The sequence below is a fragment of the Pelecanus crispus genome, chromosome 17, assembly GCF_030463565.1.
Source record: "Pelecanus crispus isolate bPelCri1 chromosome 17, bPelCri1.pri, whole genome shotgun sequence".
Taxonomy (NCBI): domain Eukaryota; kingdom Metazoa; phylum Chordata; class Aves; order Pelecaniformes; family Pelecanidae; genus Pelecanus; species Pelecanus crispus.
Genome location: NC_134659.1, coordinates 6992967 through 7016795, shown reverse-complemented (window position 1 = coordinate 7016795; position 23829 = coordinate 6992967). Strand labels below are relative to the sequence as shown.

General features: G+C 44.1%; 1 protein-coding gene across 2 annotated transcripts; it reads right to left on the bottom strand.

Annotated features, from left to right (window-relative positions):
* Positions 1 to 7044: 7044 nt before the first annotated feature.
* On the bottom strand, positions 7045 to 21604 carry MDM4 (MDM4 regulator of p53). 2 transcript variants are annotated; one of them, XM_075722300.1, is made up of 10 exons: positions 21496 to 21604; positions 18702 to 18776; positions 17201 to 17334; positions 16688 to 16737; positions 13733 to 13794; positions 12880 to 12976; positions 11332 to 11492; positions 10632 to 10766; positions 9801 to 9881; positions 7045 to 8014 (listed from the first exon to the last, which is right to left on the bottom strand). In XM_075722300.1, the coding sequence occupies exons 1-10, from the start codon at positions 21568 to 21570 to the stop codon at positions 7460 to 7462; spliced, it is 1425 nt and encodes a 474-aa protein (XP_075578415.1). In that variant the 5' UTR covers positions 21571 to 21604; the 3' UTR covers positions 7045 to 7459. The 2 variants fall into 2 exon arrangements, with proteins under 2 accessions (XP_075578415.1, XP_075578416.1); XM_075722301.1 differs by lacking the exons at positions 10632 to 10766; positions 11332 to 11492; positions 12880 to 12976; ... (1 more) ...; positions 16688 to 16737; positions 17201 to 17334.
* Positions 21605 to 23829: the final 2225 nt, after the last annotated feature.

Sequence of the window (23829 nt, the reverse complement as noted above, 5' to 3'; positions counted from 1 at the left end):
AATCCTTCCCGATTTACCACCGGCTAAACAAGAGGATGCTGCAGTAATGGGGGGGTGGACTTGGTAGTGTAGGTTAATGGTTGGACTTGATGATCTTAAAGGTCTTTTCCAACCTAAACGATTCTATGATTCTGTGTCTCTGGTGCTGTGCAGGGAAGGTGCGAGCCCTCGGTGGGCATCGAGGCTCCGCTCTTCTCTGAGGTAGAGCGCTGCTGTCTCATTAAACAGAGCTACAAAGGCAAAGAGCGGAGCGGCTGGTCTGGCTTTCCAGAAACAACAGCTGTGTGCGGATCTAAGAGCTCCCCATCCTTTGCGCAGGAGACGGCTCGGCCCCCGCAGCGCTTCCCTCCGCTTCCCCGGACCCCACCGACGCGGGGTCTCACGCTGGTTCCTTTTAATCCCCGTTCGGACCTGCCGCTGGGGCTGTGATGCCGGTTTCCAGTAGCGTGGCCCTTTCAATCTTCAAATTAACGAGGCTTTAGCTGCTAAAAGAAAAAGCTGCTTTTTTTTTTTTTTTCTTTTTCTTAAAACCACCGTGGTTTTTGTGCGCTGGCAGCTCACACCTGCGGTGCGGAGCCTGCTTTGCTGGCGAGGTTTCGCACGGCCCCAGTGAGCTCCAGCTGCAGACCCCAGGCAGACCTTCAGGGGGTCGCCCAGCCTGTGCGGGGGGCCGGGACAGCAGCGGTGTGGCTCACATCAGAAAGATTGGGTTTCAGAGAGCTTTTATTTTTCCCTGATGTTGACATTTGGGTCACTGACAATTCTGGGGAAGGTGTTTGGATGAAGCGAGACTGTTTATTTTCAGTGGGCCGGGTTCTGTTGTCTGTTACCCCAAGGCAGAGGAGGAATAAGTGCCGCTGGCTTCCAACAACAGACTGAAGAGCAGAGGTTTTAGAGGGTGCCCCTGCACAGACCTGCAACTGCTTAAGGGAATCTGGGAGTGCCACAAACGCTGGCCCAAAATAATCACTTTCCTACAAAAGATGAGAGAAAAAAGAGGAGGCACGGTGAGGTGGAGGGACTTCAGAGGGCAGAAGCTGAGCAGGGTTGGAATACTGAGCTCTGGCTGCTTGACAGGCTACAGCAAAAAAGGATCCTTTATTTTCCAAGACACAGAACAGTATTTCTTTCCCACAGAAACACATCGTGGTTGCACTTGCAAGGAAGACGAAATGCTGTTGTTTCCTGTACGAGATGAACAGCCATCGCAGCATGCATCTGGCCAGCCTCCCCTGTTAAGAAGTCAAATTCAGAGGTGAGCAACTCCACTTTGCTCCAATACCTTTTCCTGTTAAAGCCGCGGGGATTCCTTTTGCCTGCTGCTGGCAGAGAGGGCGGGCAGAGCGAGGGTGGGGGATCTCCCCGGCACAACACAGCCCCTGGCAAACAGGACAGACGCAGGTGCTCCACTTTATGCAGCTCCTGTGCTTTGGAGCAGTTGGGACAGGTTGGTTTTCTTGGCAGGGTGCAAGGTTACACAGAGGACTGCGGGGGCAGAGCCAGAAACTTCCCTGCAGGTTTAAGACTGGCAGAGGTTACCAGCAAGCCTAATTGCTGCTCTCATAGCTGCTGCAGAACAGAATGGAAATGGCTGCTGGGTACGACCCAGCTGTCTGCCAACAGGCGAGCCTGGACGCCAGCCCTGCCTAAAGCTGCTCGTAGAAACACAGGCAGGGAATGAGCAGGGGCAGCTGGGCAGGAGCATAAATACCAACCAACTCTGCCCTCTGCCAGCAGGTATCCTCGTGTCAGGGAGGGGGAACCAGCTCTGGTTCTCCTGTTCTGATGGCACAGGTGGAGTTGTATTGTTTTCCTACAAAGCGATCAAGATGCTCTTCATTACGAAGCAGCACCTCCTCCTTGGCAAGCAGCTAGTGATAAATCGCTGCTGGGCACGTGCGGGGCTACTTCACAACACAGAAGAGCAGAGCGTGGCTCCTCTGCCTTCCTCCCAACTACCTGCAGCCTGCTGGTCTCCACCAGCACTGTAAACCAAGAGGCAAATACGGAAAGCCAAACCCCAGCCGTGGGACTCGCACCCCTCAGTGCAACCTATTTCTACCAGTCTTAAATGTTCAGCGTGTAGAGGCCGGAGGCAAGATGAGAGCTGGAAGGAAGCTGCCAGCATCCCGCTCCGCGCCGAGCACGGCCGGCGGGTGCCCTCTAGTGAGCCGCCTGCCCGGGGTGCACGGGTGCACGCCGGGGTGCATGGGCACACGCCGCCTTCGCTGGGGCCACTTCCATCCCACGTGCAAAGCAAACAGCGTTAAAACCCAGCTGGAGAAGGGCTAAGAGACCTCCTGGCACTACCACAAGCAAATGACATGGTGGTTAACCCCTCCTGGGAACCCGGAGCGGCTAGAGCCGTTGGTGGCAATGGGACTGGGGAACCAGCTTAAAAACAGCGCGGCGAGTACTGCTTCGAGCTGGCTCAGGAGAGGAAGCCTAAGTCGTTCCCTGGCTTTTGCAAACACGTACGTTCATGCTACAGCCTCCCCACCCAACTGCAAGGCAGATGCATCCCGGGAGGGATGGGAGGTCTCTCCTGCCCTGGAAACGGACGCACAGGAAGATCACAGGCTGCTTAACTGGTACCAGGCCTTTACTTAAAAGCTTTTTCCCGCAACGCAGTACAAATGAAAAAAATAAACCTACGTTATCATAGAATGCGCTCAATTTAATTAAATTCGTTACGTGCAGGACACAAAAACAGGTCATCAATTTTGTGGTACATGCCTCTTTTTTAAAATAGTGCAAACACACAGATGTTGTTTAGCAAGCGCTCCTGCTTGTTACTGCAGCAACTGTGTGGGTGTATATGGAGACGCGGAGTTTTTCTAAACAAGAAAAATGTATGTGGAAACAGACTCAAGGGAAGGGTGCTGGGGCGATCTAATAGGTAATCACTCTTTCCAGAACAGCAAGTCTTTATCTTTGCCAGAGGTACGTGTTCCTGCCTTCTTTATTTTCTCAGACTGCTCCTCAGATGTGCTTATGTATTCTAGAGGTCGGAGACTCTGAAGATCATTGCCGAGGTCAAGGCGCTGCATCTTCTCGGAGCACCTGCTCGGCATGGCAGGCGTGGGGTGTCCCCACAGATGTGTGGGCAGCAAGTGCACATTACCAGGGTAAAACAGCACAGAAAAAACAGGACTGCAATCACAGCAGCTGCCTGTATTAATCACAATAAGGTGCAGAGAGCAGGTCGATGGGATGCGTAACCCAGCTTGCGGCAGCTGACTGTTCTGCTGGCCAGACGCTACCAGGTAGTCGCAAGCGGGGTCTCGTTTGTTTTCAAAGGAGCAAACAAAATTCCAGCCATCGTGGACAGCTAACCGAAGATGGATTTCCAGAGCAGAAAAGCTGCCGCCCAAAGGTCTGTGCTTCTGGAGCTGTTCCAAACACACAGTTTATCACCCCCACATAATTTGTGGGTCTCATTCTTACTCTTGATAGAACAGCCTCACGGTACCTCCTTTTCAAGGATCCCGACGCTGCTTGCCTGTGTCCAGGTGGCCAAAGAGCACGCACAGGACTCAAAGTTCCTTGCTCAGCTTATTGACAAAGACAGAATGGAGACCAATGCCCTGGCTCTTTCTTCAATTGCTTAATCATGGCACCTTCCAAAACGGTCAGCCTTCACTGAAGGCCTCTAGTGAGAGCATTTTGCTTTTTCTTCCAGGACTGGAAGATGAAGTTCAGAGTGTGAGCAGGCAAAAGTTAAGGTACCCTGATGGGTTTTGAGACACTCAGTTTTCACTCCATTTCTATTTCCATTTGTCCAACAGCTGCTTTTTCTCTGCAAGGACAGGTTCTCAGTAGCAGATACAATCTATGTTGGATGCGGAAGAATGGAGCAGACCCTGGCAAGCTACGTTATGGTTTCCATCATAGTCATGCACCGCAATAAATATGTAACACAGGCAGAAAGTTCATAGCTGTCTCTGTGGAAACACCCACCGTTCAGAAGAAATAAGCACTCTAGGGGGCTGCTCCAACGTGTCTTCATAATTCGTGTAGTGGCTTTGTTTAGACTAAACTGGCTTGATAATACATCTCAACAGAGGAGGGATGCTGAGATTTTTAAATAGAGCTGAAGAAAAGGCTGATGTGCTGTCCATGTCAGTGAACAAGAGTCACCGAGAGTAACTCAGAAGAGGCACTTACTTAAAATGAAAGGACTTTCAGGAGTAAATGCAAAGTGTGTACCTCTGGCTGCAATAGGGAGTTCACGTATGCGTCCGGTTTCGCACTGCAGCACTATAATGTGCTAAACGGTGCTATACAGCTGTGAGGTTCATGGTTCCCATACTATATTTAAACATCCACCAAAGTAAGAAATGCATTGTTTCTGGGGATAACTGGTGCCAAAACTTCTGGCTGAAAAGCTGAGGGACCTAATAAATGAAACCTGACCTACAGGTACACTTATGGTAGTGAGACTTCAGCAGGTTCCTGAGGAACACCAACCAATGTCACCAAGGAAAAAAAAATCCAGTGAAACAGATAAACCTTTCTAGTCTGGGCATTGCAAGACAGCTGCGCTCAACACTTCTCCTAACAGGTGTGCAGCAACGACTGCTAAAGAGTACCCAAGGACCTCTTCTCTCATATTGCACTTCATAGGAAACCACCGTAAGAGAGAAGAACTGTCATCTGCTGAGACACCAATGACGTATTCAGAGAACCTGAGTTCGCACCCATCTCGGGTAAATGCTTGGTTTCTCCAAAAAACAGGTTGCTGAATTAGGACTCCACGTTAACCGCGGCGTGTGTACAAAAGGAAAGTAATAGCACTGCCTATCCAATCTCTCATCTGCGCTGCAACGGAAGTATTGTAGCTGAGTGCTTTGAGCTAGTTCTTCAACCCATACCTGAAGTCTGCACTTCCTAAAAAGTGTCAGAAGAGCAGTTCTTGGTAAATGCCTACTTATTTCGACTTAGACTTAAGTTAAAGCAATAAAACATTCTTCTCCTGTTCTCCTGCACCAAAACTCCCCCCTCCAAGCCCTAGCCGCAACCTCGGCAGTTACAGCTACACACAATGTGCTTGCGCTGCAATAGCTTATTCTTCTATAGGAAGGAAAATCAACTGTAACATTGTTATACACTACATCCACTATTTTAGTTAAAAAAGAATTAATAAATTGACAAATGCATGTTGTAAACACCGCGGTTATGCTGAACAAGAAGTCACAGATACAAAGATTGTTGCACTGAAAGTTATCTCTGAGATTTGCTTTTTATCACAAACTGCCACACTGACAACAATTTTCATTTAATAATGGAAGCTGCATACAGATCTCAGTAGGATTTTGGTAGGGATATTCAACCCCATTACTGGAAACCCTCCTGACTTTTTTTTTTTTTTGGTCAAGAGAAATTACATGCTTTTCAGTGTGGCCAGATCTGAACAATTCAGTAAAACTGCTTTTAGCAAAACACTTAGGTCTTGGAAGCAATCGGGACCAGGGGGAATTCACAGTATTCAGAAGTGCCACAAAGTGCCACAATACTAATCTTGATTCCACGTTGCTGAACTTACCATGATTAAAGTGCATCACCAGCAATTTAACAGCTCTTTAGTTAAGGGAGCAGTAAGACAGCTTTTCCACGTGGATTGATTCCCATGGACTTACAGATAGTGCGTCAAAACACCAGACAGTTATCCTCCGATTTTTAAAATACAACTGTAAATAACAGCCAACAATAATAGTCTAAATTATAGCCAACATAGAAATAATCACAATACTATGCAAAATATAAAGTAGACACGACTTTTGGCACTGATTGGCAGTGACTGCATATAGCACCTACTCTGGTATCTTTGCAGAGAAACAACAACTTTGACGTCGCAGTTTGCTGGGACCTTCTGCTGGGCAGCTTCTGGAGCCTTCCACTGCACGCCTGACCTGCAAGGGCTGGACCAGCACAAGGAGTGTGGAAAACAAGGGGGAAACAGCCTAGAGAAGCACTGAGGTATGAGCACTATCTTCTCTTTTTTTGCTGTCTTCAGATGTACTTCATAGATCAGAGAGGGAATTATAGAGAAGATGACAAACCAGGGTTTATTCTGTACTGAATTCAAATGCCTGTATACCTGAAAGGTATAGCACCATTGCTACTGCTGCGCGATGCAGGCCCTCCAAAGCCCTGGAGAACAGGAAGGCTGAGGAAGATCTGAGCACATTCTAGGATATGATCTCGGAAAAGTGTTAGATGTTTTTAAAATGCCAAGTTCTAGCTGAGTTTTAACAGCCAGCAGAGCAACCATGCGTAGCTCTGAAGGACAACGTAAATGTTGCAAACAGATTTGAAGCATTAAGTCACAGGGAAAGAAAATCAGAGGAGAAAATTAAAAAAACTAACACCAAGCACAGCCCATAGACTAACCAGCTGCAATCGGTGCTTTACAGGAATTATCTTGTTTCCCTCAAAGGCCCATATCCTGTCTTTAAAGCCACATCGCACTCTAAAGTGAGCCTCTGCCATCTAGACTGGCCTATCTAAAGTAAGCCTCTGCCATCTAGACTGGCCTAATGACATGAAGCAGGTAGAAGTTGCAATGGTGCTGTAAGCACAGAGCCATGAGAACATCCCAAAACATGCATAGAGCTGTTATGGTTTGATCCAGCTGACAGACCACGTTCTGAGCTAATGCTGGACAGGCTTCATCAAAGCTATACAAGATGACATAGAACTGTATTTAAATGAAAAAAAAAAAATCAATATAAATTAAAATAGAAATTAGAAGAGCCAATAACAGAGCAAAGTATTCTTTTGCCATCTGATATGTGACCTGAGATAGCTGCGGATTAAAAGTTTGGGAGGACTTCAAGTCTGGGAGCAAGAGGACCTTCACCTTATCTAACAAACCTACATTAAACGAACAAAAAAAAAAAATTCAGAAACCAGGTTATTTACTTCTCAGTGTCCTCAGGAGAACTGATCCTTGGAGAAATGGCTTATCTAAATTGCAAACACCTTGGTCCACCCTTCCCTCCCGCCCTCTTTCCCACCCCTGCATATCTCTCTCTCTCTCTCTCTCTCACAGATACAGACTCCCCCTTATAAGGCATTGCACACATTGGAGAACAACACTCCAGCAGCCAAAGTTCTAACTCTTTCCAAAACTTGTTTTCTGCAAGGACCAGTTGTCAGAACAGAGAATCCTAATGACACCACTGAGCTGAAATTAGAAGATTTAGACAATTTCAAAGCTAGGGCATTGATACCAACGTGCCGGTCACCCCTCGCTCCCTACGGGCCTTAATTTCCATGGACATCAAAAAGTGGATGCTGCTTCATTTAATGCAGAGAATTCCTCAGTGTTCTCGGTCAGATTTGAATCTTAATTCTCTTTGGTATTCGCCGGCCAAACTCTCAAGCTAGGGTTTATGTGAGTGCAAGAAAACCTGTGTATGCTATCTTTTGGTGGAGAAGGCCTGAACTGGCACAACTACCCCATAAAGATCCTGATCACCATCTCAATCTCTTTCCTGCACACTGGGCAAGGTGATCTCTTTTTCTTCAGCATCTTTGCACACCTGAAACAGGCCACAAGGTGAGCAGTCCTTCCATGGACAATATTCCCATCCCGTGGTCTGTGATGGCATAAGAAGCAAGGATTCAGTAATTTTTTTATACTCTCCAAAGACTGTATTTCTTCCTCCTTTTTATGCTCAGTGAAATGCAACAGAGACTCCTTGCTTTCACATTCTTGTGCCAAATCCAAAGACTCAATAGAGCTGCAGGGATCTACACGTGGTTTGTTTTCTACCATGTACAAGTCTTTGGGTTGGCCAACTGGAGCAGAAATAGTCCTTCGGCAGTCTGGGACATCTATCCCTTCATCATCATTTTTGTTTTGCATAGCATCAATGTTGGACAGAGAAAGAGAATGAGCCAGTTTGGGACAATCTGAGTACCAGTCCTTCCGTAAGGCCCAGCAGCGGTAACAGTACCGTTTGCCTGGAGAGTTAAATTTCTTGCATTTGGTACATTGCCAGCAGTCCTAAGAAATGATTGAGGCAGACAAAAACAGCAGCAAGTTAGTGTATTCTTGCATACGACTCGTTTCCTCTACACAGGAAAAGCAGCAAAGAAGCTTCATCAAAAAAGGACATTTATTACTGCATATAAGCTTGCAAATGCATGATTGCTAGTTTGATTATCAGCACCTCAGAAAGCCTAAAGAGAATTTGACTACCCCTGTGCATTCTACAGATGCAGATCTTTTAAGCATTAAAAATCTGTCCTTCCTTCCTCCCAGCCTTCAGCACTCTGGAAGAATACAATGTTCTCAAGCTGTGCAGTTTATTGAATTTTCAGTATCTCACTCGAAATTCAAGGGTAGAGCTCCTGGAATCAGTCAGGAATATATTTCCCAGATTCACTAATCACTTAGCATCTGTTGAATCTGCACAACTAATAAATAGCGGCTTACTTGATTACCCCACATAGCAAGGGCAAGAGCTGCCCAAGTTCAGAGCTATGATTCAGCTGTCCAATGCCAGGGACATCCTAATTTGTCAAACATGCAGAGTCTAAAAAAAAAATGCTAAAAAATTTTGGTGCTATCAGTTGCAAAGAGTATCATGACACACTTTTGCTGACTTAAAACAAAACCTCAGAAGGCAGCCTGCAGGACTGGGAGAGAAAATGGACAGATGAAAGAACACAAATTTGATGTCCCTCAATACCTATCATGAGGGAATTCAGAAGAGGAATGGGGTAGTGGGGAGGGGTGACAACCCAGTAATTACTGCTTGTTCTCTCTTTCCATCTTGTTTTTTCATTTAAACGGGGAAAAGAGCTGTGGTCTGTCCTTAGAGAGGCACTGCAAGGGCAAAGACATTACACCAGCAGGTACGCAGGCTCTCCTCCTGACAAAGGCCATTTACAAATATCTTCAGAAAAATGGGGGGAGATGAGAAGTGGATTCTCTTCTCATCCCAGAGACTACCACAAAACAAGGCATAGCTTCAGAGCTGGTCTGGACACCCAGGACTCAGTGGAACCCTGATCCTGACACAGAAATTTCCACTAACAAGTTTTTTTTGAGCATGAGCACTTCAGTGACTACAATGTGCCTACTTTAGATTTCTGAACCTCTGCCAAGGACTATACTCCAGATTTCCTATCAGAGGACAATATGGAATTAACCTTATTAAAACATGCATGGATATTGTTAATACTATGTTCATATAGCATTAGACTGACCATGCTAGAAGCTGGGGGCCTGATCTTCATTCACCTCCTGGGTGTGTGAAGGGACAATTTAAATCATGAGTAAAAAGCCAGTGGCTGCCTATGCTGACACTACATTACCCTGCACAAAAGGGACGAACAATGTAGAAACAAGGACCCTAATCTCCTAGTCAAAAAACCCTCCTAGCTAGAGCATGTATAAATTCTCTCACATTGCCACAAAAAAATGGCCAAAATCACGCAAGTTCCAGAACTGCTCTGTGGCCAGGACAGACACTTGGTGTCTTTGCACTGGGTGGGTCAGAGCATTCATGGGCTGCCAGTGCTCAATGCCCATCCAGTTTAGAATTTAACAGAGCCCTATCCAAACCAAACCAGACCAGGTCAAGCCAACTTCTCTACGTTCCTTCACGTAGGTTACAAAAAAGCTTTTTTTGGCTTGATTTTTTGCCTTTTTTTGGCCTTTGAAACCCATACAAGAATGAGCTTCTCCTACCACAACCAGCAGTAGCTGTAGGATGAGTTTTTTCAGCTACAGCTAGGACTGCAGCACACTCCAAGCAAGGAACGCTGACCTAAAGGACGCCTACCTCAGAAGCAGCTTCTGTATCCGTGTCATCACTTAAGCACTGAGAATCCTCAAAGTCATGCAAACATGCATCCTCGGTCACCTGGAGAGAGTGGATGTATTGTTAGAGGAGCACAATAATCTGTATTTATGTGCCTGACACTGTACGCCAAAACTAAAATGACTACATCCTCCCCATGAGAATTAAACCATTTCTAGAAGTGAATGAAAAGCCATTTTATGTACTGTATCTATTCCAGAATGATGATAGCTGTTGCTGGGCTGGTTTACAGTCGTATTTGCCTGTGGTCAACTCCTCTCTCTCTCTCTGATACACACAAGGATCATACAAACACATACACACCTGAGCGGTCCTACTAATTTCCATAGAAGAAATCATGAACTCAATCCTTTTAACACACATTTGATTAATTACTCAATTAATTAATTAATTGTGACCAATCTTACTACCACTTCAGCTAGCAGACTCAGGCCAGCCTATCTTATACTGAATGCTAACACAACATAAACCGAGATTTTCCTCTTCAAGTCTTTTCATTTATTAGTCTTGCAGATATTGGCTAGAAATATAGGAAAGTTGCTGCTAGAGTTTTAATTAATTTTAAATTCATTTTGTGCCTTGAAAATGCACGCATTTAAACCAAACCCACGCAGACTGACTACACAGGAAAGCTCTCACCCCATATATGGAATGGTGACTGCCTTTTCTAAACACAGTTTAAACTCTGGATGATTATAGATCTAGCTCCTCCAAAATCAGCACAGCACCATGAGATCAATTAAACAAGGCCAACCTGTGGAACACATGCACTGTGGCTGTTTGAAGAGGTACCTTTTTGTCACTTTCTTTCACTTCCTCACAGTCAACCGTTTCCACCTTGACTGCAGCACTGCTCTGATCTGACGGGCATTCATTGAGGAACCACAAGTCATCAGTAGTATCTGAAACAATGGCAGTGTCTATGTCCTGTTGGAAAAGAAACAGGAGAGACCACTTAGAGCTCAGGTTATCAGCAGCAGGAATACCAGCACCGCAGCCATCGCCACAGCGATTGCCTCTCCCCTCTTCCTCACTAACAGCCTTCTCAGCCCTGGGCAGCTTCTCCAGTCACCCCTGGGAGAGAAAGGGGCAGCTCACTACTCTCACCAAGACACCCCGTTTTGCAAGCAGCACTATGCTCACTCCCCTTGCTAGCTGGCCGTACAGCAGCTGGCTACCATGCTACAGCCACCTGCACCGCGTACCAACTTTCAACCCAGAAGAGGGGCAACTCCTGAAATACAACCAATGCTCTGGAGTGCAGAAGGACCTCCAATGGCTGAGCGCAGCCTTCAGAGAGTGCCTAGTTTATTTAACAACACTAAAGGTAACCAACCACCTGATGTGAAAGGCTGGGACAGGAACACACAAGGGAGAGGCTGAAAATCCTGGAGTGGGAAGGGGAAAGAAAGAACAAGAATATTTTATTTACTTGGAACCCAAAAGAGGAGAGGAAGAGAATACAGCGCACCTATTTAAAATGTCTACACACCTGGTTAGTCTGAATATCTGTTGATCCATTACTTCTGGACTTGTAATTGCTTCTGAGGTTGCCTAAAAACCACCATGGAAGACCAGCTACATCCCATTCCTCAAACACTAGGTCCAGTTTAGGCTTCTTGCTTTTAGAGAGGTTTTCTATTAAGTCTTTGTCTGTAAGAGCCAAGTAGAATCTAAGTCATGCCACACCTACATAATTTAAGAGACTAGCAGAGAAAAATCTGGCCCCGTCCGATTTTAGAAATCTTTCTTGCTCCTTCTTACAGCCAGTTACTGCTAAGAGCTTTGGGCTTTGTACGAGTGTACTGGGATGTTAGATCTGCCGCACATCTGTACTCGTGTATCTACCCAAGTGAACCTGGCAAAATAGTCACTGCACAGCCATCAGAGGTCAGAGAAGCATCCCAGTGTTCCCAGGGTCTCTATAACGGTACAGGTTCTCTTTAGCTTTACCTTACTTTTAAGACTCAATACAGAAACACAAACACTTCTTTCAGAGCTCTAACCAAGTCAACACCGAGTAGATTTCTTGAGTGACTTAAGATGCAGAAAGAACTGGTTAGAATTTAGTTCAAATTTCCAGTGATGGGAGCTCCTGAATTCCCAAACCAGGCTCAAAATAGGAAGCAGGAAGGTAAGAATCCATTCTCCATAACCCCATGCTTCAGCCTCCTTTTTAGCCTGTGCAGTTTAGTCTATGATCCTAAACTCAGCGGTCTGAATTTCAAGATAACCTTGAATCTCTCTCTCTTGCATGCCAAGAGTTTCAAAGGCACAGACAAGGACTGTTTCTACCTCTTTTGTACATGCAGCCAGGAAAACATCTACCCCTCTCATTTGATCTGGAAATACCCACACTTGCAAAGAAGATCTGGTTTTACAAATTAGGTTCCTTGGTATGAGAACGACTTGAGAATAGGAAGTAGAAAAACAGGAAAATTGCTTCCGTAACATCAGAAATCCATATGAGTGAACCAGCAAGAAATCCCCAGACATTAAAACAAAGGAAATGTCTAAATACGAAGGAGCTGTATTACACTTAAGCTGGATAGAAAAAAAAAAAAAAATCCATTGTTATTCAGTTCCCTGATTGGTTTGCAGGTAATGACTGCAGACGTCTCAGGCTGTGTTCTATGTAATCAGAGGAGAGAGTCCCTTGGGAAGATAAATAGATACAAGTATAATTTCAGCATTTAAAATACCCTTCAGCAAGGTCTCTAAGATTTTTCATGGCATTGTTTAGTGATAGATGTGCTTTTGGGGCTTAACCTGCCATTTTATTCAAAGTGTTTATTTATGAGACCAAATATCCAAGCTAGAAAACACGTCTATCATAAAATACCTTTGGCGAACATTTGCAGTTCTCTCAATCTTTAGCATAAAATGATGATTTTTAAAGATTATATTCCACAACAGGTTTTTATTAGTCTCCCAACACCCTCCTCCAGCATTTTGCTGATGCAGAGCTTAACATGTCATACTGGAGAAGGAGCAGAAGAGCTTGTACACACTGTGCTACTGTGGAAAAGCTGGCACTCACCTTCATAATTCTCACATTTTTGCTCTGAGGTAGACAAAGCAGAAGCATTGCTTTCACCCTCCACGATGCCAGTGTCAGAACCTTCTTGATGGCTAAACTGCATGAAGGAAGGAAAAAACAGATGTTAGTCCATCAGAGCTTATAGGGACAAGGGGATGTAGCACTTCCATTCCCAGTCACCAGCTGCAGTACAAGACCAAGAAGTTATGAAGAGAAATAAAAGTTTCTGAACAAGAACTACACAGTATTAACCCTTTAAGAAGGCTAATGCATCTGTAATCAGCACAAACAATATACTTGCAACCTAGGAAAAATCTTAAGATTGGCCAAAGTCCAAAAGTTGCCATCTTTAATGCAGTCATACTGTGATGTCTGGCCCCCAATGTGAACAGACACCTCCCGGATCAGACTACCTTAATCCCAAAATATACCTGAAAACAAGTTTGAATGTGCAAAGATTTTTCCTAGGTTTCCGATTCTGCCTGAAAGCTTCTGAAAACAATCCTACTAAACACAAAACTTGTTCACACATTTTAGAAAGCTTAATTATTTGGCAATTCCTACTCGGAGAGGGGGTGGGAGAGAGGGGGGAAAGACATGAAAATACAGAGCACGCTGGAGGAACTGAGGACTAGAAGTGCTACACCCCAGAGAAACGCGCTCAGAGACTGGTACTCTGTTATGAAGAGAACAGAGAAGGGTCACTCTGTCCCTGCTCTGTGGACTCCAAGAACTTTTCAGGAAGGTGAGGACCTGGCAGCCAAGCAGCACAAAGTTCTGGCAGTCCACCATGCACAGGTACAGAGAAGGGGCACTCTGTACAACAAAAGAAACCACCAGGCAGTGGGTTTACCTTCAGCTGGTCTTGGCTTGGCTTATCGACGCTCTGTTCCTTTGCGAGATTCTGTGCAGCATCTAGATGGCAGGTAAAACAAAAGAAAAAACCTTCCCTGGTAATAACCATTCTCACAACACAGAGGGTCTTCAGCAAGCAACCAACGAGACAGACTTGGCAGACCTCTAAGTAACCCTTTAAGAGAAACAGAACCCTTTCTTCCTTAGAGAGCTGGCCATTTCCTAGAGGCATTACTCCAGTATTCCCTAGGCTTTGCTAGGTACATATGGAAGCATTAGCCTATGGAATAGAGAGTCTGTGCCTCCTCAGAGATGAAGCTTGATAAAACCTCACAGCACGTAAGAACCTTCTTCCCAATGTGAAAAACTATTGTTTTTCCTACAGGCTGTCCTCCCATCACAAGTTCTAGGTCCTTTACACAAGAGGTTTGCATGGAGGCAGAAACCCAGAGCAATAGCAAAGGGTGGGGACTCTCACTTGAAGGCTGGATCAGATCCATGCTGAAGAAGGTGAACACAGAAGAGTAAGATTTTTATAAATACCTGAGGACACCATCTATTTCAGCTTATGCTGAGACAGGAAAAACATCTTTCTTAAAGGGTGTGGGCAGGAAGAACAATGACTAGACTAAAGAGGGGAAAATTGCATGCATAGCAAGCTCTTTCCTCAGTAACTGTGTATATATACACATCCACAGCACAATTTAATCCAGATGATTATGCTGGCCCCAAGAGTTAATGAAAAGGCCAACCTAAATAGCAAGAACAATCAAATTAACAGAAATCTTTCTACATAATAGGAGACTTGCACTTAGGAAGTCTACCCTTTAAACAGAATGACTTGCTAGAGAACAAAAGATGCAAGGGTGATTCCTGCCTGCTCCCCTTTCAATTTAGCAGAGAAATTCCCTGCTGAATGCCAGGCAGACATGAACAGTCCAGTTCACACCATGAATCATGACACTGATATGAAGACACTGAAAACTGCTGCTATAGGCAGAAAACTGGACCGCAAAGTGGTCCATAAAATGGGCCAAAACACGGGACCACAAAATGACATGGCTACAGCCCATATTCTTTGCCCTCCATGCATTAGTTCAGCTTTCCTTTCTTCCTTCCATCACCCTACAGCGTCTGCAGTCACTGATTATTTAATACCTGAAGGAAAACAGAAGCCAGTTGGCTCATCCATAATTGCTTTGGCTCTGCAGGGGCATTAGAAGAGGTAAAGACCTACCCTTCTAACACTTTATAAATAATGCAAACTAGCCTTGAACACTGTGTGAAAAGACACTCCACTTATTGGAAGGCTTCCTTTTTTGAAGCCAACATATACTATACAAAATGTCCTTAAAGCGAGGTATTCCTAAATATGCCTCATGTGAGTGAAAGCTAGCCAAGTAAGGGCACCCTCTGATAAACAGCATTATGTAAGAGCTTAGTCCTTATTATCAAGATGCACTACTGTCACTTTTCTTTCTACAGGTGTACTTAAAAGAAGTGGCCAAGATAATCTGCAAAATGATGTGCTGATAAATACCGATTTGGCTAATGAATACAAGCAGCTATGACAAAACATGAAACGTGAAGACCTCTTTCAGCCCTATGGCACTTCTAGTTATTCGTATGTTGCGATGAAGGAAAAACAATACCTAGACTCCATCCTTCTTAAGTATTTGTCAAAGGTCTGGTCTGCCAAGCTTGTTTCGTTTTATAGTCACACACATACACAAGCAGACACGGTGGTATAACTCAGTGATCATCTCCCTAAAGGAACAGTATTTCCTTTGGCAGGTTTAAAAATAGTTACACCATGACTGGACCATACACGCACACCCAGCCGCACGCACGCAGACACACGCACACACCAAGTAGAAGGGGAGAAGGCAGCAGAGAGAGTGTTTCGCTGGGATCCTTTGCTCTCCACATACACTGCCTATAGGGAAGAGGCTAGGGCATCACCAGCGAGGAAAACAGCACTCACACAGTTATTCTGGAGGTAACGTGTTTAGACAAGAGTCCACTTAGGAAGATTCTTCTGTATAAATAGAGAAAGGAGGGGGACCTCAGAGGCACCAATACATGGCTCAAAGAAGACAACTAAGCAGTTTAGGGCCATGTTTTCTGTTTCTAAATTTGCACAAGCTTTTATGTACGTGTGCAAAACCAGACTAAGCCCTTATGAAGAACTAAGTCCATATTATCTGCTTAGAGACCCCAGGAAGTACGGCACAAGACTCCACAACTCTCCTGGTGCAGGTCCCTCATGATTCACACACTTGTAGTTTCATCACAAGTTTTTTTTCAAATGAAGATTACCAGCTGTACAATGGAAACTGGCTGCAAGGAAGCCATCAGCTGAGATTAATTTAAGAACAGATTTTAATTTATGACTGAAGGGCTTTTGATGTAGATAGATTTGATTTCTCTTATGAGCTGGGAAAATAACAGTGACTTTTGAAGGTTCAAGTGTCTGATTGAAGTCCAGACCTCTTTGGCTTGCAGAACTAGGCTGGGTTTCCAGCACTCTTATATTCAGTCTCAAGACTATGAAAGTATAAAATGAGGTGAGAGCGAGAAGTCACAGCATGCTATGAAACTGAGAGAAGACTGAGAAATCAGTAATGATTTGGGTGGGATACTTCAGCCACGTTGATTTGTACATCCACAGTATTTAGCTCCGTCAGTGTGCTTCCAGACAGAGGGTGTCTGCTGCTCCAAGGTTTGGCCATTGGTTATAGGCAGCCACATTACTCAAACAGCTAACTGATTTCATACCACAGCTACTGATGGTGGACACACACAAAAGACACATACTCAAAGAGACTGTCTTGTCAAAGGCTTCATTAGCAGTTTGTTCCAACTTCAGAAACATTTCTCTTTTCTGAATATCATTACTTACCCAAGTTACATCAACACTACATTGAATATGCCCATACTGTGACAAACCTACCTGCCATTGCAGCAGAAGTCAGGTTCCGTTTCAACATGTCATAGACTGGGCTGTGGGAAAGAAGGCGACAGTTGAGTATACTCATGAAACCAAACAGCATTACCCTTTTAAACCAGGGACAGAAATTCTCTTTTATTATCCAGAGAGACACTGGAAGCCGCAGTGGGGTTTTTTTGCCACTCCTAAATGCTTGCTACAGAGAAGTCTAACTCAGAACTTAACTGAAGGATGCAGATTTTCGCTTAAGTGTGAGATCAAGGGCCTGAGAAGATGCAGAAATAAAAGGGGGAAAAGATGTCACCTCAAGCAGCTCACTGCCTGAACCATTCAGAACTGGCTCTTCAGAACAAAGGAGCTAAACTCAAACTTGTCAAATGCATTACCAATAAGCCACTCAGCAGGGCACTTGGTATTCACGGAGGCTTATGCGACAGTGAACAGAAACACTGACACCAAGAGTCTGTCTCGGCAACCTCTATAATACAACGTACATTAAAGGTCACTTTTTCCTACCTTGGATCTTTTACAGAGAAGCTCTCCAGTCCCAGCAGTTCTCCTAGCTGATCTCCTCCACAATAGACCATGTGCTGCTGTCTTTTGTCGTATAGCTGCCTCACCATTATATACTGTCCTAGGTAATGCATAACCTGTGGATACATAACATACCATTAGCCGTATCTGCAGTTGAAACCAAACCACCAAAGACCCTGGAAATTCGCTTTAGTTTACGATACTTGCCTCCCGCTACCCTACACAGTGTGAGTCAAATAGTACTTGACAATAGAGTCCAATAGAGTCAAACAGATGCTTATTATGCGCATCTGCAATTCATCGGTACCTCCCAACCAAGGGAGAGTTACGCTTTACCATATTGCTATAAGGTTTGTAACTATTAACCCTTGATAAGAAGGAAAACTGAGTCAAAGATGAATCGACAGAAGTCACTCTGCTACCTCACGTTAAAACGAAACACGACATGGGTGATAACACTTCTGTCTGGGCAGTCTCCCTCAGTGAGAGCACAGGGATGACTACAAGCTACAGTGCTGTCCCTCAGGAGACAATTTGCAAGATGCAAAAAATGAGTGCATTAGTATCACAAAGAAGGATGGAGAGCAAACGTCCTCTGAGAGCTAGCGGACACTGCCAGCTACAGTGAGGAATCCAGAGTACAAGAGGAGAAAGCAAAGTGCGTTAAGCATCATATAGGCAGGTTCCACCCCCCATTACCCACCAAAGTGACCCTCCTGAATGACAGCATCACCAAAAAGTTGCTAACAGTACTCCATTCACTGCAGAAAAAACTGACTGAACTGAGTTAAAATGTTAATCTATACAAATAACCTGCATTTAATACTCAACTCCCCCCATTTAAACCGTTCAATTTGTTTTTGCAAAAATTTTTAGAAGCTAAATAAGTTATTTAAATGCATAAGTGTTTAAAATAAGTCACAGGGCTCTGCAGGAATATTTGACACATTCATAATGAAAAACCACTGCATTTAATTCTTTGCAGACAGGATACTCTTGTAAATCACAGTCAGTGTCATTTTTTTAATCTTGTACACATATTGCATTTTAATCTTAAAATAAATGAATTCACAGGGTCTCTTAGGTTTAGCTGACAAGCCATTTCAAAGGAAAGTTAAAGAAAAATATCAACTAGAATTCAATTTTGAAGGCTTTTGTGCACTGAGCAGAGAGCAAGACAATTGAACAGAATCTCCTACGAGCTCTAAGCAATGTGGCTAGCCCATGTCTCCTTTAGAGAAAGAGGTTTCTGATTTTCCAGGATAAATAATTTTCTTTAATATTTCACGCTCTTATTCCAATTCCTCCGGCAGCTCTCAAGACAATTTATGATCAACCAAATCACAACAGCCCTAGGGGTAAGGTATCCCTGTTTTGCAAGCCAGGGCTTCAAAGTACAGAAAAATTAATAGCCAGTCCCATCCCTTCCCCACAAAGAGCCATCTCCCAAAGAACCAGGGACAGGCCTAGAAAATGAGCCCACCTCCTTCAGTGTGAAGGTTTCACCTTGGGCACCTGCAGCCTGCAGAATCTTCAGAAGCTGCAGTTTGGGTCGCACCTAAAACACAAAGCACAGAGTTCTGTTTGAATGACACGAAGCAGCGCCCTGCTGAGAGAAAGCTCGTCACCCTGGCATGCAGGCTGCACATCACAGCTAAGGAACCCAAGCTGTCCAAGTCAGCCTGTGTAAGACACACCAAGCACAGAGCTGACAACCGTGGTGGGAGTTGGAGGTCTTGGGGAAACACTGCTTGCCTCAGGCTAACCTGCTGAAGGCTGGTATTCTTTTTTGCAAGTAATCTGCATGGACAACCCCTTAAAAAGAATTTAGAAGGACTGAAAATCAGCACAATCATTCTGACTCAAGTGCAAGACAAAAAAAGCCAAGGAATCTGGGCAGCCAGCTCTAAAGGCTTTAATCACTCACATTGTCCCATTAACTTTGATGTCATTCATCCTGTGAGGGAAGATTGGAAACTCAGACCCTTGGTATGGAGTCCTAGGCAGTGACTAACCAAATGTACTGAGTCATATATTTAGGAGCAATGACGGTGCATTCAGATTGCCACTTCAAGAGCAGCATGCCTGAATTTTCCCAATTAGTGCAGTGAACAAATTGGGTCTGCTCTGTACAGACCTTAGGGAGTATGTATTTATTAGGATCCATGAATAGGCACATAATAATAAGACTGCATTAAACACGAGGTGTGGTTAATGAACACCAAGGATCAGAACCTGTATTTTCTGTGGATCTCACTCAGCAACCAAAGTCTTTATTATATTAAAAAAAAAGCACTCTGGGAACCATGCAACTGCTCCACAACCCCTTTAGGTTTCACCCACACACCCAAGCAGCTTTGAGTAGCAGATGAGACAGATGATGCTATATAAAACAGCAGCAAGTTTTAAATAGCTACTTCCCCCCTACGTTGCCAGTTCATCTACTCCACAAGAATTTTAACAATTCCTAGGAGAGTGCCACCACATGATCTGATGCCTTGCGTTCCCTAAAAATGTCAGACAGCCCTCACTGTTCTCTGAATGCTACACATTTGTGTACAATATTGTATACTAACGCACATGTTTCCCACACTGAATCTCTTCCTCTGTTCTCCTCGCCTATCAGATGCTAATACAGCAAGATATTTCAGTCACAGGACAGAAAGGCCAGTCCTCAGCACATGATGTTCACTGCTGTTTCCCCCTTGACAAGGCGTGTGCCTTCTCAAGGCATGTAATACACGGTAGGTAGGAAAGGCCCTTCACTATCAATGTTAGGTGGGTTCACCTGTGTCTCATACCACCCCTGCTTTCTGCCTATATAAATGCAATTGCAATTCCACTTCCTTTCCCAAGGAGTAGAGCCTGCTTGCAGCCCTGCAACATCTTCTCAAGAGACAGCCTGAGCTGCAGCACCTGCACAAGGTAAGAGCAGGTTTTGGTTGCTTGTCACAAATGTAATTTGTCACTCAGCTGTCTGACAGTATCTTGGCAAGGAATTGGTTCCACTGTTTTCTAATATTGTAAAAAAAATCACCTCCTCTGTGAATGTGTCTGGTCTGCCTGTTTTCTCATTATTGTTTTGTTAAATGCATTTTCAAGCTCCAGTGGAACAGCTTGTGTCCAGCCCAAAGTCTCTTTCTCAAGAACAGCTTTTTCACTAGGAAAAAGCTCAGCACAACTGAAATAAGTGCTTGTATCAGCACATGGTTTTTAATAAGATGAAATTATGTGTTTACATTCATTCATTTCTCTAATGACCACTCTCAAATGGATTTTGAAGTAACTTCTTATACATCTCTTTCTGATTAAAGAAGTAACCTAGTTAGCTTGATCATTTTAAAATGGGCTCTTAGCTGCTACAGTACAGCCAAAATGGAAGTGTTTATTCTGCAATGCCTAAGACACTGAGTGTTGACAATCAATATTTTGCTACTAATATCAGAGCCTATTTACTTATTTTTTCACACAGAGTGAGTTGAACAAATAAGCATATACATTCAATTCTGCATGACTTGGCTACATTTCAAAGCTTCTACATTAAGCCTCAGATGGGTTCTAAATTAAGCCTCAAATGGGAGGATCTCTCAACTTCCCACCAGCTTATTTCCACTCTTACCACATCCCCTCATATTGTGGAGATGCTTTTTCCAATTAATAGGCTTGGGAAGGTTGGATGCCTGTCTTGGAGAAATCTTCCTGGTTTTTAGACCAGATTTCTACTGTTGTTGTTTGCAAATTTCTCTTTCTCTGGCTGTCAACATGGTGTTGAGCCATAATCAAACCACACACCTGCCACGTTGGCCTTGGCTTGCAGCTACAACTACCTTTTGTTCCAAGGACACTCTAGGAATAGTCAATAATGTGAGTACTACATGCTCAATACTTACCTAAGTTGACTTCAAAAAAGGCATGGGGATGCTAGACAAAGTTCAGCATACAAGGTTACAAAGCTCCCATACAACAGTCACAAACTGTCTAGCACTAGGAGGAATGCTGTATGTGGAATACTTCCAAGTACAGGTTCAGCACAAAAATATGCATTATGCAATTTCTTGTATGGCCAGTTTTAACTGCTTTTTCCCCTTCTCCCCCTTTAAAATATTCATAAATCATTGATCTGATAGTGAAAGCTAACACAATGCCTCAGGATAAAAGCCCTACTCCATTAGGCTAAGTTCTTCTTACTTAAATGTACTCAGAAAGCTTTGATTTGATGGAAGAAATCATGCTTTAGTGAGGAGAAAGCAGTGAAGATAAGTGGGACAGATTCTTACCTGGTTAACTTGTCCGAGTGTGATTCTGCGGGCATTCTCAGCTGCTGGATGCTGGGCAGAGCTTGAAGATGTCATTGTGGTAATGATTAGCTGTTTGTAGCACAAACCTATAAATGAGAAGGTTTGTGCACTAGTTAAGCTGAGAAACCTGGTTTTGAGTTTGTCCTGGTTTTGGCTGGGATAGAGTTAATTTTCTTCCTAGCAGCAGGCATAGTGCTGTGTTTTGGATTTAGTAGGAGAAGAATGTTGATAACAGGCTGATGTTTTTAGTTGTTGCTCAGTACTGCTTATGCTAGTCAAGGACTTTTTCAGCTTCCCATGCTCTGCCAGGCGCACAAGAAGCTGGGAGGGGGCACAGCCAGAATAGTTGATCCAAACTGCCCCAAGGGCTATTCCATACCATATGACGTCATGCTCAGTATATAAACTGGGGGGGGGGGTGGCCAGGGAGCAGCAATCGCTGCTCGGGAACTGTCTGGGTATTGGTTGGCAGGTGGTGAGCAATTGCATTGTGCATCACTTGCTTCGTGTATCATTATTATTATTATCATTATTATACTGTTACTATTAGCATTACTATTTTACTTTATTTCCATTATTCAACTGTTCTTATCTCAACCCAGGAGTGTTTCTCACTCTTACTCCTCCGATTCTCTCCCCCATCCCATTGGGGTAGGGGGAGTGAGCGAGCGGCTGCGTGGTGCTTAGTTGCTGGCTGGGGCTAAACCACGACAGAGTTTAACCACTTCCACTTCTTAGAAGCTTCAGGAAACCAGAGTTTAAAACTTGCCCTGCATGCATATCTTAAATGACTGCTGTATAATGCTAACGTTACTGTGCCCCTCACCTGCTCTGTCCAAACTGATCTGCTTTGTCCTGCCCAAGCTGCATCCAGCTGCCCAGTGCCTGACAAACAGCCATGTGACAACAACTGGGACAGATTTGCTGTGGCACTGAGGATGCTTTGACTCTGCCTGTCTCTAGGAGTGGCTCAATGTGGCAAGGAACTTGGGGATCTGCCAGCTCAAGGGAACTGCCAGTCTCCATCAGACCACTGGCAAACTCTGAATATGGTGAAATCCTTGAGTCAGAGGCGGGGAAACAGAAGCTGAGTCACAATCGACCACAGTGGAAATCTTCACAAGGCAGCAGCCCCCCATTGCCCAAAAGGAGGTGTAGTCAGTGCTGATAGCAATGATTAACACATTCCCCACCTCCTTTTCCAAGAGTTGAAAACCTGCTAAAGCTGTTGCAGCCTTCATCCCAAATGACTAGATGCAGGCTACAAAACTAACAGTTTTAACAGCATTACTGGGTGAGTAGGTGAAATGATCCTTTCCTGGAAAGGAACAAAAGGGGAAGTCCTGCAGCTATTTGAATTTGTCAAGCCATACTGGTTTCAGTATCCACCCAAAGAGCACAGCTTCACATGCAGAATGATCTGTAATGACTCATGTTCACAGCACAATCCAGTTTAATCTACCCCACACAACAGGATTGAAAACTTCTTTATATTTAAAGAGAAAGGATGGTGTAAATTAACTAGCCACTGAAAAGAAGTAACTTGAACCTGCTGGAGAAGGAACTTAAGTCTTGACCTCTTAGAGGCGGCGCTAAAGCTCAGACCAACATACCTGTTAAAATTGTGGTGTCCCCCTGGACCTAGTTACAATAAAACCTCCATTTCAATGTGAATCTGGTTGCACTTCTGCAGGCAATACTGAAACAAGCCCTGCAACTGCCATTTTGGTAAACGTAAGGCTAGAGGATGAGAAGAATGAAAAAGACTGGCTCCTGAATTTGCCTGCATTGATGCAACTTTAGGAGTTTTTACTGTGTGGAATCTGGAAGAAGTGTCAACTTTTAACCCATGCAGCAGTTTAAATTAGATTTGAAAATGTGAAGCCAAAAACTTTCAAAGCAATGTCTAAATTGTCTTTCACAGAATTTTCCAGATACAGTAAATGAATTTGTTGTTGCTACATCAGTTACAAAGAATGTAAGCCAGTATGATTAGCTATGTTAAAAAGTGAATGCTAGCAAAATAACCAGACTTATGCCTGAGGAATGTAACCAAGCATTTTAGATGTAGACAAAAGAGGCTGAACATCTATCCAGCAGGCAGTGCAGAAACCTCAGCAATGACAAATAATTCAAGTTACTGACCACTCAACTTCTATCCCTCCCCTGCCCCAGCTATTAAAAGGGACTTATAATGACTCTGTCAGAGGCTTCTGATAGTTCTTAAAGCATTACATTTCTCTGAAGTAAGGCACTATCAGGACTAAAAAAATTCCCAAAGATCAAACATATCTCTAAATATTTAGGAAAGCT

Bases quoted from the DNA above. Each gene is read 5' to 3' on its own strand.
- MDM4 (XM_075722300.1), bottom strand. From the start codon at position 21,570: ATGACATCTTCAAGCTCTGCCCAGCATCCAGCAGCTGAGAATGCCCGC. The intron at 12,977-13,732 runs GTAAACCCACTG...TCCTTCATGCAG, and splicing joins CAAGCCAAGACCAGCTGAAG to TTTAGCCATCAAGAAGGTTC. The intron at 9,882-10,631 runs GTACCTCTTCAA...CACTCTCTCCAG, and splicing joins TGAAAGAAAGTGACAAAAAG to GTGACCGAGGATGCATGTTT.